General features: G+C 49.2%; 1 protein-coding gene across 1 annotated transcript in view; it reads left to right on the forward strand.

Annotated features, from left to right (window-relative positions):
• The window catches only part of COL22A1 (collagen type XXII alpha 1 chain), a 250,581-nt gene that overhangs the window by 107,736 nt on the left and 125,095 nt on the right, over positions 1–17,750 (forward strand). Inside the window, exons 18-22 of the mRNA XM_078071952.1 lie at positions 426–470; positions 4,740–4,784; positions 5,059–5,088; positions 5,357–5,410; positions 9,501–9,554. Of these exons, the coding sequence (XP_077928078.1) occupies positions 426–470; positions 4,740–4,784; positions 5,059–5,088; positions 5,357–5,410; positions 9,501–9,554 (228 nt within the window). The remainder of the gene's footprint in view (positions 1–425; positions 471–4,739; positions 4,785–5,058; positions 5,089–5,356; positions 5,411–9,500; positions 9,555–17,750) is intronic.

Below are 17,750 nucleotides of genomic sequence, written 5' to 3' on the forward strand. Positions count from 1 at the left end.
TAACTGATCCTGGTCCAGAGTCCAGGCAGCCCTGTCCCTCCTCCCTCGGCCCTGGGGACCTTGCTGGTCCTCAGCACCCTCTGAGGAGTCCACATGACACCCAGCGGGTTGTGGGTGCCTGCTTCCTGCCTCTAGCCAGGAATCTTTTCTGACACATCCCTCGTATCCCTCGTATCCCTCGAAGAGCACTCCTTGTCCCTCAGAATGGGTGCCCCACACCGCAGTACCGGCTTGAGTCCAGAGGGGACCACAAGGGATGTGGCATTTGGGAGTCATTGGGAAAGAGTTTTCAAGCAATAAGCACTGTCTGGAAGTGTGGTCTGTCCATCTGAGGCAATGGCAGATTATAGCCTTGCAGCTACATGGCCCTGACCTCTTCCTTCTCCACTCACTGCCACTGACAGTACTCCCTTTCCTTCCTCCAGGGGAGACCTGGCCCTCCTGGCGTGGCAGGACCCCAGGGAGAGAAGGTAAGCCAGGCCTGGGGCAAGAGGGGTCTGGGCTCTGGGCAAGTGGGTACCTGGGGCCCCAGGGCAAAGTGAGGGGCCCAGGAACAAAGTGCAGACAGAGGTGATGAGCTGGGCCTCAGGAACTCGTCTCCCAAGAAATTTCTGGTTATTTTATTTAAATTTTGTTTTTCTACTTTGAGGAATAAAAACCCATTTAAAAACAAAACAAAACAAAATCCCTGTTATATAATATCCAGACATATTAAAATATTATGCTACTTAAATTGCCTTTTGGACTAAGGCAGGCTGTGAATAAATACCAAACAAAATCTTACCGACTCCTCCTCCTCTTCCTCCATTTCTCCTCTGTTCTCTGCAGCATTTTAAAAAATGTGGTTGTTTTTTTTTTTTACCAGAATCATAATTCTGAAAATGTACTAGATCTTTCATAAACAGAATAAAGATTGCATCTCATCATACTGGCCATCTCCTTTAGAACATTCTCTCAAGAAGGCTTAACTCAATAAATTCGCTGCTTAGAATTTCTGTATCTCAGTGGAAAAAAACGCATGTGAAGAGTCTTGGCAAATTGTGAAGTGCTCTGAAAATGTATGTGAAGATAATAGCCTTCCAGAGCATTCCGGGTGGCAGAGAAAACTACGAAGGTACGGTGTGTCCTGGGTTCTAAGAGGAGGACCAGAGCACGAGTTCCAGATTTTTCAACACGTCCCTAGGAAGGACATCGGGCATTGGGTTTGTGAATATCTGGGGAGAGGAGGGAGAGGAGGAGGAATCCAGGTAAACTAAGGCAGGTACAGCCCAGGGAGCATCACTTGGACTCAGGGTCACTCTGCAGAGCTCAAGCAAAGGTCACTGCCTGACGCGAACTAGTCCCAGCAATGGTGGAGAATAAAGGAGGAGAGAAAGACTGCTCTGCTCTTTACAGAAGCAGACGGAGTAGGTGTTATAAATAAATAAATAAACCCATAGGCTAAAGAACCGTCACCTGCAGAGTGGTGGCCGGAAGGACACTGATGTCTTCCCAACTTGCTCACTTGGGCTTCAGTTCTGAGTCAAATTATTCTCTTTCCCAAGTATTTTTAGATTTGAGATTTATATTGTTATATTATCTTGGCATCGGGATTTTAATATATTCTCACAGTTCCTTGACAGGGGATGCTAAATTCTAAAATAAGTAGTTTATTTCAAGTTACTAAGAGGGAACGATCCTTGAAGTTTGGATGTAGGTGACTTCTGCTGTTGCCCGTGTGTGTGTGTGTGTGTGTGTGTGTGAGAGAGAGAGAGAGAGAGAGAGAGAGAGAGAGAGGCGGGGGGGTATCCCAACCTTCCACCTCATTTGTAGATGTTTTTGGACCCCACAGTTTGGGCAATAGCTGAGTTAGTGCTTATTATGATGAACGATGCAGAAGTGCTAGGACAAGGTCATGGGGTCATGGTAGTATTTGGGTCATTCATTGGAAGGACCAGGAAACCAGGGATGCTCAGGTGATCCAATGCGTCTCAGCACATTCTAAGTGAACATCATGGAGACAAATCTCAGATGTTTTACAATCTGAGGAAGTCATCGGAACCACAGAGCTGGTCTTTTCTACCCCCTCACTCTACAGATGAGAGAATGGAGGCCCAGAAAAGTAGGGTGTCTTGTTTGAGACCCCAGAGTGGCCTCGCAGCAAGGCCCGCAGATCCGCCTGCCCACACAGCGGTTCACCGTAGATCTCCGTGTCAGGGAGGCAGTGTTCATGCCAAGCCAAGACTCCATGCTTGGTGTCGGTTATCTGTTGGCTCATGACAATCTTCCTGAAACTTAAAAGTGTAAAGCAACGATCACGTGGTCTCGTGCAGTCTCTGAAGGCTAGGATCTAGGTACGCGGTGTACACACTGTTGGGTTGTCCTGGTCCAGGGTATTCTGTGCGAGACTGTGGACGGGCTGCCAGCCAGGCTGTGATGAGCTGAAGAATCCGCTTCCAGGCTCACACACATGATTGTCAGGCCTAGGCTCCTCGATGGCTGCTGGCCAGAGGCTTTGATTCCTCATATTACATGGCCTCTCCATAGGGCTGCACAGAAAAGGGGACGTTGCCTCCCCTGGAGTGAGTGGTGAGTGACCTGAGGTTGGGAGGGGAGGGGGCCCCACATGGAAGCGACCGTCATGTTCATAACCTCATCTTGGAGGCCACGCAGCATCCCTCCTCTGTGTGCTCTTGGTCGCGTAGCCTAGCACCGGTACCCGGTGGGAGGTCCCCACAAGGAGGCAGGGGCCGCTGGGGGCCATCTGGGGGGCTGACTACCACAACAGCTAAAAGGACCGTTGCAAAAATGCATCACTTACATCATTTTGACCTTGAACAAGTTACTACTCATCCCCGTGCTTTAGTCTCCTTGTCTCTAAGATGAGAAAGAGTATCAGAGGGGACAAGCTTGACTCTAAGTCCTTCGAACAAGGCCAGACAGATGGAAAGGCTCCAGTATCTATTAGCTACCTGCACACAGTTATTCTGGATGAACTACAGGATCTTAGCCTTCCTTAAGAGTGATTTCGTGTGTCAGGACTTCGGCTTTCCTATTCTGTAGATGACCTGAGCAAATGAGAAAGCCCGTATTGGTTAATTTCATAACTGTCATTGAAAATTCACCTTTGTGGTATAAAAATGATGATGAGTACAACAATAAACACAGCAAAAGTAAATGTGGTAGTGAGACATAGTAGAAATAAAAAAAAAGGGAGGCAGTCATGAATCCCAAAAGATTCATGGTGCACCCACATACAGCTAATTATCTCTTCTTCATATCCGTTTATGTAATATAAAATAAGATAGCCACACAAAAATTACAGTAGAGCTCAGAACGGCTTCTAACAATCATATTACCAAAATATTAATAAGGTTTGTGGGAGCATAGGGAAAATGTAATCCTGCTTGGGGGGGAGCTGAGAGATGTTTATGGAGAAATGGAGAGATGAGCCAGCCGGGGTCTGAGGGCCTGGAGATAGATGGTCATGTGTATATCTGGAGAGGATATACAATGGTACAAAACGCTGTGTGTGAGCACGTGCATGTGTGCGTGTTTGTGTGTGTGTGTGTGTGGTGCCATGGAGAGAAAAAACTAGAATGGAAAGGTGTTTCTGAGACAGGACGTGTTACTGTATGTGAGAGACAAAGAGGAAGGGAGAACGAGGAAGGGTGACACTCATCAACTCTCCCTTCCCCTCCATTTTGTTGTGCAGCCAAAACCACTCTAAAATAAAGTCTATTAAAAGAACATTTAATTGGGATCTTAGAAAAACTCCTGGTGCTAGGTAAACAGATGTTTTTCTAAGTCTTGGGCAGCCAGTGGGGATTGTAGGGTGGTTCAGTGTCAGGAAAAACCTGGCCTGTCCATATAATAGGACCTCGAATGTAGCGCAGGACAACATGTGTGTCTGGAGCCACTCATTCTGACACCCCTGCCCTGGGATTTAAGAGATGCTTTCGTATTTCTCCAGTGACTCTGTCATTCTTTGCCAGCTTATTCAGCGCTAGTCTTTTCATGCTTCCCCAGGCTCCCTGAGCTAGCCTCGAGGGAAAATGACAAGTGTTGTCCCCAAGCCACGTGTGGGGACATTGGCTGCAGGTGGGGCCCTGGTTTAGCTATGGGGTGCGAGAATAAGAACAATGAAGAGTTTTCTATTGCGCAGTGGATGAATGTGCCCCATGTAGAACCAAGATGTAGCTCACACCCTGGAAATCTGATGCACCCAGAGCCGTCATGGGCCGGGTGACCTGGACACAAAACAAGTCTTTTGTACATCCTAACTTAGTGAAGATGGATGGGAGTGATTTGTGTGTGACTTATTTGATAAACATTGAATGCTGACCACATGCTCAACCAGGGACTTGGCACCAAGGATGCTCCATAAGGTGTAACGATCGCTCTGGCCGGGTCCAATGCGGTGCCTGGGGCAAGCAGGTGCTCACGGAGTAGTGGACCAAGAGCTGCTCTTGAGCAGGAAACGGCTCTGAGAGCACCAACCAGATCTAGGCCCTGATCCAGCACCAAAGAGAAAATAAGGTCCCTGTGATCCTGACACAGACATAAGAATTAGACACAGAAAGTCTGAGAAAATCAGGAGGCGAGAGGGAGATCCAGCATGGCAGCCACATGAGGCAGAGCGCAGACGAGGAAGTGGTCCAATGGGCTTGTGTGGATAATCAGGGGCCTCAGAGGGGTGGGGACCAGCAGAGGAAGGTGGCAGAAGGTACGCCGTTGAAATGTTTGTCATTTCTGCACAGGGTGACGTGGGGCCTGCAGGACCTCCTGGTGTGCCGGGCTCCGTGGTAAGTGCGCACGCATTCCCGGGGGGTGGAAACATAGACCTTACACTGATGGGATTGCGTATTTGGAAGAGTCCTTGCCTCTAAAAATGGGGAGGTACTCCTCCGACCATATGAGGTGGATACAAGGCTTTCAACACTAAAAGTAGGATAAAATCAGAGAAAAGTCAGGAATTGCTGCATTACAGCGTGCTGTGTGAATACCCTTGATGGAGCTGCGGGGAATGACTGTTGAGAAAACACCACCACTTCTGCTGACACGTGGTTTGTCCCACAGGTGCAGAGAGAGGGCCTGAAGGGCGAGCAGGTAAGAGGAATACAGCTCCTCCCCAAGTGGGGCTTCAGGTGGGAGCAGGGACAGAAAGGCCAGGCCATGGGGTTGAAGCTGCTTGTGGAGCTCAGATGGAGCCTTCCAGAGATGGGTCAAGTTGATTTTCCACCAGGAATGCAAATCCCCACTCTGTATCTCTGGGTCCCTTTTGGGAACTCCGGATGTAGACTCTGAGTAAGCAAAGAGTCATGAATCATGGGGAAAGGGGAGCTGTGTCTAATGCAGGTTTGGCTTCTGTTACCAGGGAGCTCCGGGACCACGGGGTCACCAGGGCCTACCTGGGCCACCAGGAGCTCCGGTAAGTCACCCCCCCCCCCCCAGGCTGGGGTCTGCTCTGAACACCTCAAGGTCTGGAAAACAGTGGTTTTCCCCTGCTGAGCTCTGTGGTATTGCAGGAGCTGGTCCCGTCCCCTCGGGTGAAAGGTGCTGATGTCGCTATCATGCACGGGAGCAAGCTGAGCCCTGTCAAGTGAAATTTCCATTAGGCAGTTCCCAAGTGTAGAGCTGGACTTGAAACCCAGCAAGCCCACCTTCACAGCCCCCGGTCCTAAACAGGCTGTGAGTGGGGTTTTTGGTAGGCAGTCTGGTGTTTTAGGTTCCATTTTCTTTCTTTCTTTTTTTTTTAAGTAGGCTCCAGTCCCAATGTGGGGCTTAAACTCACAACCCCGAGATTAAGAGTCATAGGCTCTACCGACTGAGCCATCCTGGCACCCCCCTAGTTTCCTTGTAGATAAAACGGAGTCAGGGCATTGGATGTCGCAGTGGTAGGCGAGTCTTTCCCAGTGCATATTGCTTCCCCCATGTCTCTGATTCAAACTGGTTTTGCAGTGGCTGGGGAAGCTTCAGCCTTTGGGTTCTCCACTGTAATGAATTTAGGGATATGTAAATAACCATTTGGGAAGAGGCCTTTCAAAGGGACTCTGATCATTCTGTGATAGGAGTTCAGATACTAAGGATAATTAATGAGCATAGAGTAAATTCCACAGGTCAGTGATCTCACCATGCTCCTCCTAGAAACATGATCCCCCTTTCAAGTGACTGTATTTATCTAAGGAAATAAGACAAGTCTTACTTTGAAATGTCCATAAATCAAGTTTATATAAAGCCATCAGGGCCCATCCCTCATTAGGATAAGTGTGTATGGTTCTTTTTTGGGTAAAACCAGAAGAAATCTAGCGGACGTTTAAGCCCAGTATAACTAAAGCAATTTCATACCAAAAAGTTCAGGTCAGAAGAGCTGCCTTTTGTCTCTGTAACCTTGCATGTCTTGTTTAATCTCCCAAGCTTTGGTTTCCAGAGCTCCTCACCATTATGATAACCGTTGGGAGATTTACAGTAGAAATGGCAGGTAGCACACTATGCTCTCGTGCTTGGATCTCAATGCATACGTGCATATATATTGCAGATCGAAAACTGGCAAGTGCTGGAAGTCTATACTATGGTATGTGTGTATATATATATATATACACACACACACACATACACACACACATACATATATATGAAGATCTATTTATTTACTTCAGAGAGAGAGAGCGTACGTATGCAGAGGGGAAGGGGCAGAAGGAGGGAGAGACTCTCAAGCAGACTCCCCACTGAGTGCAGAAGCCGACACAGGGCTTGATCTCATGACCCAGAAATCATGACCTGAGCCAAAACCAAGAGTCGGACGCTCAACCGACTGAACCACCCTTATACTATAGGGTGGGTGTTATTATGTGCAAACATATGCATATTAAATCTGCAAGGGTGAAGGCGTTTTTTGTTTTGCCAATGAAGACCTTGGTGCAAAGGTATTGAGTGGATTGTGCAAAGTCACACAGCTACTAAGAAGTGAAATTGACCTTTGAACCCAGATGGGTCTGACTGTCAAGCCCGTGAGTGCACAATGCAGCAATACTTCCCCTGAAATGTGTAAAGGAGAATTATTTCCTCCATGGCCCCCACTAAGGAATAAGAAGCTAACAGTGCCCAGCCCTGCTTGACCCTGAGGCAGCCTTCTTGACCTCTCACTCTGGATCCTCCCCTTTATGCAGATTTTCTTATGATGAATGTGGCGGGGGGGGGACAGAAGGAAGAAACCTTAAACTTTTGTGGCCAAATATTAATGCTGGAGGTAGAGGGATGAAAACACATGGGCTGATCTCCCAGTTGAATGAAGGAGATAGGAAAAAATAACCATGAGTAAGCACTTGCAGGCTCTAGATGATTAATGAGATTCCCTGCGTGTCTCGTTCCTGCGGTGCATCCTATGGGGCAGGGGCAAGGACAAGGTCTGGAATCTTCAGCACATTCAGACACCAGAGTGCCTCAGCCCTGGAGCTGTCCGATGTTCTGAAGCTCTTCTCCATGCTCGATGCTCTCTCTAGAATGGGGCTTGGAGCAGTACCTGGTGTGGGTGATGGAACCCTTGCAGGGAGCTCAGAAACACAAGAGCCTGCCCCAAGACTTGTGGAAAGGGGGCCCCATCAGGAGAGACCAGGACTGGAAGATTCTGAAGGCCAGGACCAACGTGTCTCCCTTCTCTAAATCGGCAGTGAGATATCATGAGATATCATGGTGGGGATTAGTGCATGCTTATGGAGCAGTGGCCCCACCACAGCTGTTCAAGAGGGGCATGGAAGGGGGGGGGCTGACTGCAGTGTGAGCTCCCAAAGAGCAGCATGGGCGTGGAAGGACGGAGCTTGCAGTTGAGCCCCAACATCCGGTCTCATGTCCCAGTTCTCCCACCAAGTAGCTTTGTGTCTTTGCTGATGTTACTCATTCTCTCTGATCCTCTTGTGCTTTAGTCCTACCCGGAAATCGCCATCAGCATCATTGTCATCATCATCGTCATGCGCATGACTGTGCTGCGCGGGCCGCACGAGCTAATGTGCAAAAACCAGGGCTTGGTGCAGCCCTATTAAGCCCCATACCCATATTAGTTGCCGTGTCTCTCTGTTTTGAATCCCCAGCAGCACCTGGCCCAGGGCCTTCCGCAGAGCCGTTGCTCCCTAAATATTCATTGGATTGAATCAATCAAGTCAGTGACTTCTGGGGAGAATGGAAAATTTTGGAGTTTGTGTTCAGCAGTCCCAGAGAGAGGAAAATGTTTCCCCTTCTCCAAATGGAAAACTGCGTGCAGCATTCTGCATCCAAATGCCAGAGTGGTCCAGGAGGCTTGCAGCTTTCATCTTTCCCCTGAGATGAGACAGGCTCTGGCTGTCTCATCAACGTCTGGTGGAGCCTAATAAAGAAGGGCAAGCTGCACAGATCAAATGTGAGGTGTCTCCTGATGCTCAAGGAACTTTCACTCACTTACGTAGGGTCTTCCCTCCCCATGTGCCCTGAGCTCATCGGGATAATCCTTGTGAGGAAAGGAGATTTAGGCCTATAGTTCCTGTGGGTTTTCTGTTCATGTGTGTGTTTCCACGGTGTTCTTAAGAGAGAAGAATTTGGATCTAAATATAGTCCAGTTACTTCATAGTCATGCAACACTCAGCAATAGTAGCTCCTTGTATGATGATACTTATTGAAGAAATGGAAGTGCAGACGGGGAGCTTCTGGCCAGAATTCACCTGGGAAGTTGATGATCGCATCACAGAGCTGAGGGCCTCATTCACCCACTCCCATTGCTCGCCTTCCTCCTCGAGCTCCCATCACGTGGGTGCAAATCAGAGTATGGTCAGGAGGTCTGGGTGGGGACATGCTCTGTCTGGGCTCTTGTATCCGTTCTCCATGTGGTCCCCACGGCCACTTGGAAAGTAGGTATATCGTCCTGACCTCACAGATGAGCCAACTGAGGTTCACAGATGCCAAGGAACTTGTCTGAGGTCATATAGCAGATATGTGTGTGTGGGAGGGGAGGTCTTGGGGAGTGTGTCTTGAATTATCTGGTCAGTAGGACCCCTTCCTACACCAGTGTTCCTTGCTTAATTGAAACTGATCTGTCTTAGACAATTTTGTTTCTTTGTCCAGACGGCCCTATGTTGCATATCACTGTTGACTGAGTCACATAGCCCAAGCTAGTTCTTGCTGAGCCAGCAACATACAGGGACAATGGCACTGGGCTTACAGCTGAAGACACTTGGGTTCCAGAGACTTCTGTGCATGCTTTATGCGAGGCACTAATGCAAGGCATTTGACCCCTAACGTGTTCATCTTTAAAGTGTGAATGATGTTGCCTACCTCTTGGTTGCTAAAATTAGGCCAGATAGGTGCCATGTTTTAAAATGTTACAGATTTGAAGGGACAGGACTTTTTCTCCTCCTGATCTCCCAGTCTCCCCATTGAAACGGGATGGTATTTTCTTATTTAATGAGCATGAGAAGGCAAAGTACGACCTGTAGTGCTGAACTGTGTTGACCATTGTTTCTATTTTTTTTTTTTCCTTTCTGCTCCTCCTAAAGGGTCTGATGGGTCCTGGAGGCAAGGACGGACCTCCTGGTTTGCAAGGTCTCCGGGTGAGTAACATGTCTTTCCCTTCCGATCCCCAGCTCACCCACACTGGGGCCCCCCATTTCAGCAGCTCAGACAGAGGATGTGGTGCCAGCCTCATGAGCTTGAGATGAATATTGGAAGCTGATTGAAGGGTTAGATTTAGTTCATCAAACATGGTGGGGGGTCTACTCTGAGTTCAACCTGGAGCTGGGTCTTCGGGACATGGAGATGAGACTGTTGGCTGCGGAGAGTGATATATATGGAACCCCACAGCCCTGTGTGCTCAGAGCCCCAGCAGAAGGAAGCCCAGTGCTGAGAAAACAGAAGGGGCAGCTGACCTGGCCTGCAAGGCAGCCAGGACTTCTTGACAGAGGTGATAATTGAGCCAAGTCTCCAGGAAAGAATTAAAAATAGGGACAAGGAAAAAGATAGAGAGCTGCCAGTAGGCTCTTAGCTACTTTAAACATCCGTATCATTATTGAATATCATAATATCTCATGGTATTCCATTTAATTTAACTTAATCTAATTTAATTTAATTAAGCACCTGTCTTTTTTTTAATCCAGATTGTACATACCTTATGCGTTTTATTCACCAGTAAGCACAGCTCCTGACATAGTGTCCTATAGCTTAAGACAGGGGGATGGAGGAGTACCCCTGGGTTAGGTGCCCTCTTCAGGGTCCCTGCGGTGACTGAGACTGACCCCCAACTCTGTGTCCCCCCAGTTCCTAGCATGGTGCCTGGCACAGAGTAGGGACTCAAGTCTATGCATCTCTTACTGGTTCTCATAGACTGTCCAAGGGGGTACAACTGCCCAAGATGGGGTGGGCAGCCCCCGGAGGTGTTCGTCAGAGGCTGGGTGACCGTGACAGATGGGTGGAAATGGGGGTCTTGCATCTGGCAGAGGTTGTCCAGCCCCATCTGTGGCCTCTCTAGCCCGGAAAGTCTCTAGCTCATCGGCATGGACAGTATTACATATGTGTCCTGGCTTCATTCTGTGTCAGGGGGTTGAACCCACCCTCTGATCACACTTTACATCCTCAATTCTGAAACTGGGGGACCTGCTTTATGACTCAACAGACTCCCACCTGGCCTAACCCCCCCAGTGAACTTCCTTCCTTGGTTTTCAGACAGTTCTGCACTCTATAACTGTCTTAAACCCTAAAGATTCTAAGAAGAACTTATTTGGAAGGCTAGCTGAGATGTGGAAAGGTGTCGTGATGGAGGGGTTAGGTGGGAAGGTGGGAAGTCACTTATCCCATTAGAAGGACATGGATGTGCCACATCCCACTCAGCATCACCAGCCCTGGCCTCAGTTTCCCGGTCAAAGCCAGGTTGCCTTCTCCTCTGTATAATGCAAGGATCTTGGGCTTTGCAGCAGAACGCCTGGGTTTGAAACTTGGCCCCACTTCTGAGCAGCTGTGTGACCCTTCAAGTCACCTAGCCTCTCTGAGTGTGTTTACTCTGTTACAATGGGAAGGCATCACCACCGGCCTGGTTTTTGGGAGAAAACATGCTCAGGATGCGGCTGCACCCTTGGTGAGCAGCAAGACCGGGCAGTGGTCATGAATCCCACTCTCCCAGCATGTTCCCGCACAGTCTTTTAAGAGAAAACAGCAATCTTTGTACATTATGTAATTGATGTTTAGGTGAACCTGAATTCATCTTGTGTTGAGCTGCTGCAAACATTACTTTTCCTAACGTAGAATTAGATGCTGAGTGGAACTCTTGATACAAAGATGACTGCAAAGAGTTTTTTTTTTTTTTTAAAGTACATTTTTACCTGATTGACTCTTATTAAAAAGGGGGTGAGGACACCTCTTGCTTGGAGCTTGCTTACCGAGGCTCATGCTTCCTTGGCCGTGACTTTTTGGCATCCCAGGGAGTGTCCGTGTTCTCCCCAGGATGGCTTTTGTCATCTCCAGAAACACCTTCTACCCCTCAGAGTAATACCAGCCACCGTGTTCCAAGCTCCACACCAGCCAGGGGACCTGGGAGTTGGATGTGTGCCCCAGGAATGGAGATTTGAGGGCAAAAACAAGGGGACCCAGAGAAGGAACCAGAGGGGAGGAGAGTGGTACGTATTGAAGGTGCTGAGCTCTACGTGCCAGACCTCAGCAGTCCAAGGGAAGTGTTTGTCATCCCCCTTTGCAGAGAGGAAGGGCAGCCTCTGAGAAAACACCACCACTGGCCGCCTCTCGGGGATGCACACCCAGGACTGTGTCCCTCTAAAGCCTGACTTCTTCAGTCCTCCCATGTGTCTGTCCACAAACCTCGTGTCGTGCTCTTAGGATACAAGAGCACTCAGTTAAAAGCTTTGGGAATGTCTGAAGAGATTACTGTCTCAACCGCCAGGAGCTCAGAACTGGAGGGACTAGAGAAATAGGGAGGGATTACCCAAATGCTTCAGTGGGGACACCGCGGTGTTGAGCAGGGAGGGGTCTGGGCGGGGGTGGGGGGTGCTGGGACAGAGTGGGCACTGGGGGCAAGCAAGGGGGTGTCTGAGCTGGCCTTGCAGGAGCCAGGGCATTTCAGCAGGAATTGATGGGCACACCGGAGAGGGTGATGCAGACTCAGGAAGTGCCCCCTGGAGAGGACATCCTGCCTCTGGACACTTGCTCCTACTTTCAGCTTTTATCTGCGCTCCCTGTTCTCCAGCTCCGGGGATGCATTGGTATAAGGGACAGGGCCGAGGATGCGGCTTCTCTAGTTGGAGCTCTGTGGGCATCCGTCATCCTAGGGATCCGGCACCAATCCCTCTTCCTTTTCCTTCCAACAGCCCCGCTCCGTCCCTGCCCCCTCCCTTCTCCCCTTTCCTCCCCTCCACAAGGTCATCCATTCAGGAGGTCTTTCCAGGGCATCTGCTGGGTGCTGGGCAGTGCTGTAGGGGAGTGAGATCCCTCAGTGCGGAGATCCCTGCCCCCTGATGTTTACCTCCAGGCAGGCAAGGGAAGAGACACATCCCTGTAGCCCTTACCTAGTGCAGGAAGGGCCCATGAGAAGGTCAGTTTGGGCAGGCTCTCAGGAGGTGGTGAGCTGGCCAGGCCAGTAGCCGAGGGGGCGCGTGCCAGGTGGAGGGGGCAGCTAAGACCCCAGGCTGAGGCCACACAGGCAGGTGTTTGAGCAGAGACCTGCAGCTGGAGCCAGCCAGGGGCCAGCGGGAGGTGGTCAGTCAGAGGAACTGGGTGCCAGGTCATGTCGCTTGCTGGGGGCCATTGTGAGGATTTGGGCTTTTACTGTGAGGAAAATGTGGGGCTACTGGATGTTTTCAGAACTGTTACTATGAAAAAAAATATACAAAAGTAGAAAGAATAGTAAAATGGACCCTCATATGCCCCACATCCATCTCAGCACTTACCACATCATTGGCCAACTTGCTTAATTTATGTCCAAGCCCACCTCCAGCCAGCCCTGGTCCTTTTGAAGAGACCCCAAACGTCATTACATCATTCTGTCTCAAAGATAAGGAAATGTAAAAGAAATAAAACCATAATAACCATCATCCCAACCAAAACTGATGAAAAAGTTTCATCATGTATGCGTTTTGCGGCCCCTGACGGTCTCCTGGGTTTCTGGCTGCCGTTTGGTCACTGCAGGATTTGGGGGACAGACGCGGAGGGGCCGGCTCACGGTAACACATCCGTCTGGCCTCTGTTCTGAGAACGGACTGTAGGAAAGGAAGATCAGTTAGGAGAAGGCTGCAGAGAGCAGAAAGGGAGGGTGGTGGCCCAGACCAGGGACAGGGGCTGCAGGAGCCCCCATCCCAGCCCGATGGTGTACCAGGCGGTGGGGACACACGGGGTCTGACACAGGAAGCTGAGCCGACGGCCACGGGCCGGGCGATGTATTAACAGAGAGGGCGCCAGGAGCACGGAGGAGGGCTCCTCCCTTGTCCTGCTCCCTCTAGGGAATGGAGGCTGGTGACCATGTATGTGTGTGTGTCGTCCTCTGTGAGTTTCTGACTTGGGCTGTGTTGTATCCCGTGGATGTTGCTAGTCCCGTGGCTGCACCTGTGGGCAGACGCACTGCAGAGACTGATCTTGATGTTGGTGTGGGTTCAGCAGCAGCTTCCTTTTCAGTCAGCCTCTGGCTGAGTCAGGAAAAGCCGAGACAGAATGACTTACTCAGAAGATTAGCTCTCTCTCCTTCCCTCGCGGGGACCTGTCATTTCCTCCTCATCAACCTCAACTGAAACATCACTCCCTCGTGTCATGGCACACACTCAGGCTGGAAGAGGGAAGACACAAGACAATGACAAGCCACGGGACCCAGGAACTGAGACACTGAGACTAATAGACGAGCTAGGGAAGGCGATCCGGCCCTTTATATTCGAGATTAGTGACAGGCAGACAGTGTAATCCCCAGAAAGGTAAACACATTCATTTTGGACAAAGCTGGTATTTTTCCACAATGACATGGTGAAGTGGGAGGAACAGAGCCGGGCACTCCCCATGCCATCCCCATCCCGCAGGGCTCTGGCACACAAGGCACCCAGTGTGGGGTGTTCGGCCATCAACTCCTGGCTGGGCTCCCTGCCTTCCACGGGAGGTAGAGATGCCACCCTGTTGCTCTTTCTGAGGCTCTCCTTTCCTCCTGCATGTCTGAGCCAGGCATCCGGGAGAGGTGGATGAGCCCTGCTACTTAGCTAAAACGGGCAGTGCTACAATTGCATCTGAACCCAGAATGTTCTGGGAGTAGAACCCGCCTGGTTCCAGGCCACTGACGTATTTGGACACTGAAAAGCATTCACAGGGTTGATTTAAAAAAACCAAAATCGTCCATGCTCTAATCATTCACCCTTGCAGCTTGCCACACTCACTCCAGGCTTGTTTTAATTTTTGTAGAGAACTTACATTTTTTTCTTATTTTGGCATTTGTTTATTTTTGTTTTCATTAGGATGTAAGCCCGTGAGAACCTTCTTTATTTTTGTGTCTGTAGCACTTAGAAGAGCATGTCACACTTACAAAATGTATATATTTTTATGCACACATGAAGAGCACACGAACAACACGTCCAGGCGTGTAAGCTAAGCATACGTGTGTGATGTCACAGTGAGCATCTCATAGAGTCAGGGAGCACGGGTGAGTGGATCGTACTCGCTTGCTGCTCTCTGGGCGGCTGACTCAGTGGGTGCTGGGAGGACACTGGGACCCGGAACGGGGCATCTGGTCCCCCGGGACCTGACCTTCCACAGGGCATGTTCTGTTTTTTTTTTTTAAAGATTTTATTTATTTATTGGAGAGAGAGAGAGAGAGAGAGAGAGCATGAGAGGGGAAAGGGTCAGAGGGAGAAGCAGACTCCCCACCGAGCGGGGAGCCCGACACGGGACTCGATCCCGGGACTCCAGGATCATGACCTGAGCCGAAGGCAGTCACTTAACCAACTGAGCCACCCAGGCGCCCCCATGTTCTGTTATAAAGAAGAGAAATTGGTCCCGTTTGTACCTTTCCAGTTGCTTCACCTGCAGCATGTTTGTGTTGCTGAGTCCTATCTGAAATAGCCTACATGTTTTCTTTTCTCTTTTCTGGACAAATCAGGGGGAGATTTTTTGCTTAAGAGAATTCCATGTCGTCAGGCATTTAAATTTAATGCAGAATTTGGAACGTCTAAATTATAAAATCATATTGGTAAAGGATCCCTGAGATGGATAGTGAGACATTTCATGTCCAGAAAGATCAGATGACCTGCTCCAGATCCCTCAGGACTTTGTCCCTGCCTTTCCCACCAGCTGCTGACAATCCCTTTGGTTCCTTTGACTGTGTTTTCAGTACCTTCTGGATTCTCTTCTCTTGTCAATAGGTGAGAACCGAAGAAGTAACCTACCAACTATGATGCCTCCCTTCTTTCTAATGATGGAGTGATCCCCAGATGTCTCCTGATGTGCCTGATTAAGTCTGTTGCTTTCAGAACATATTTTTAAGACAGAGTTTAACAGGTGTAGAACTGATACAAGGTAGCAAAGAAAAAGCAGTGGTTGAGTGATGGACTGATGCACTGCAGGCACACAGGGAGGTAACTGTTTTCACTCCTGTTTCTCACTAATTCCTGCAAGGATCCTGTGAGGTAGGGCAGTTTTACTCCCATTCTGCAAATGAGGAAGCCAAGACTTAGGGGTGTAAATCCAATTGCTCCGTGTCACACGGAGTATAAATAGTGGTACAGGGATTGGAACTCAGGTCCTTCAGGTCTGCCTCTCTCCAGACGTTCACTGTTTTGGCTTCAGGAGGCAGTGTGTAGGTGTGTGCGTCCATGTGCACACCACGGTTCTCATCTGGACATTAGCAGTCCTTGCGGTGGGCATCTTGGAGAGATCTAGGACCCCTTATTCCCTGCCGGTGCCTACTTAGGAGGATGCATTGTTACACACTGCTTTAATCTCTGGCCACTACCCTTGGAGCCGAGGGTCTCCTAGCGCTGACCATGATCAGATCCATCCGCTCCTGCTTCTCGTAATTCAAGCAGAGGAACGTGGGTGGTCTTCTGTCATTGGCAACTTAGGTCGACTTTGTTTTACTTTTCAATTTTTAAAGCTTTTTTCTTGCTTTTCCCTTCTCTACCAGATGGTAACAGCATTTTTTGATCACAGGCTACTGTTTGATTCATCTCGAGGCACAGAGCCAGGGTTTATGTCAGGACACCCAAGGTTTTCCCTGAGCACCTGGTTTCAGCTCTAACCAGTAGAAAATAATCATCTTTGACATTTGGAGGCATGGAGAACAGGAACTGAGCAAAAGACCATACGGCACATATTAGAATCCATTGCGCTAGCAATGAGTTCAGCTGGTAACGGGCCCGCACACGGCTGTGGTAACTCGTCCTGGCTGGGGAGGGGTCACTGCTCTTCTGGATTTATGGGCTTCCTCTTCTTTGTGGGCAGATAGGCAGCCTTGGAGATATCATTCCCGCTCAGCATCCTGGCATTCAGTCAGAATGGCTTGAAAAATCTGCCCTCGTGATAAATTACAAACACTTACCCAGATATTGTGTTGGGTAGCAATTTAAAAGAGAAGAAAAGAAAAATGACAAGACATAGGCTTATTGTTAGTAAAACAGTTCTTTATTGCTGCAAAATTTGCTCTGGCCAGCACTTCTCAAATCCCCACAGCCGATCATAGGTCCAAAAGGCAGAGGTTACATAGTTGCTGCTGCTGCTGTGTCCACCACTGCTAGACCTCCCACCTTCACCCCTGCCCATCATCATCACCACAACCACCATCACCACCACCATCACCACCATCATCACCACCACTATCACCATCACCACCATCATCACCACCACTATCACCATCATCACCATCATCACCACCACCATCATCATCACCACCACCACCACCACCACCATCACCATCACCATGACCATCACCACCATCATCACCATCATCACCATCATCAGCACCATCATCACCGTCATCACCATCACCACCACCATCACCTCCACCACCATCATCACCATCATCATCACCATCATCATAACCGTCACTATCACTGCCACCAGCACCATCACTACTACACATTTCCTAATGTTAGATCCTGTGCTAAGTACTTGTGGGCATTTTCTCATTTAATTTCTATGGCATTGCTGGGAGGTAGCAGTTTTGAAACCAGATCTGTTGGACACATGGTCTCTTACCCACTTCAGAGACTCAGAGGAGCCAGAATCCTGCTATTACCATTTCTTCTTCATCAGCCACCATCCTATTCCTCCTCATTCCTGTGGTGATCTGTCATGTTTGCGTAATGCTTTATTATTCCTTATAAAGCACTTCCTCAAATACTGAATCATTTCTTCCACTGCTATCTTTTCAAATAATTACAATAATTATAATTTTCCACATGAGGAACCTGAGACTCAGCAAGTTAAGTGACTTGCCCTCCCCCATCTACCTTAGATTCCGAACTCATTTTCTTACAATATTGTAGAGGAATGGGGTCGGGAAGGAACACAGGAGAGCTCCTCTGCTTGCAGTGAGTGGCCAAGTCCTCATAACTGCTGACTTAGAGCTTTGCGTCCCATCCTGGCAATTCCAACTCATTAGCTCTCAGGCAGCACCAGGGACTCTCTATATCCAATATATTTTTGTCACATTTCTCGGTATTGCTAGGGCTTCACGGAAGAGGTGGCACTGGCCTGGGGTGGAATTTTGACAGGTTGAAATGGAGTGTGGGTCTTACAGACAGAGGTGGCAGCGTGAGCCGATTCTCCGAGGCCAGAAGTCC

The sequence above is a fragment of the Halichoerus grypus genome, chromosome 5, assembly GCF_964656455.1.
Source record: "Halichoerus grypus chromosome 5, mHalGry1.hap1.1, whole genome shotgun sequence".
Lineage (NCBI taxonomy): Eukaryota > Metazoa > Chordata > Mammalia > Carnivora > Phocidae > Halichoerus > Halichoerus grypus.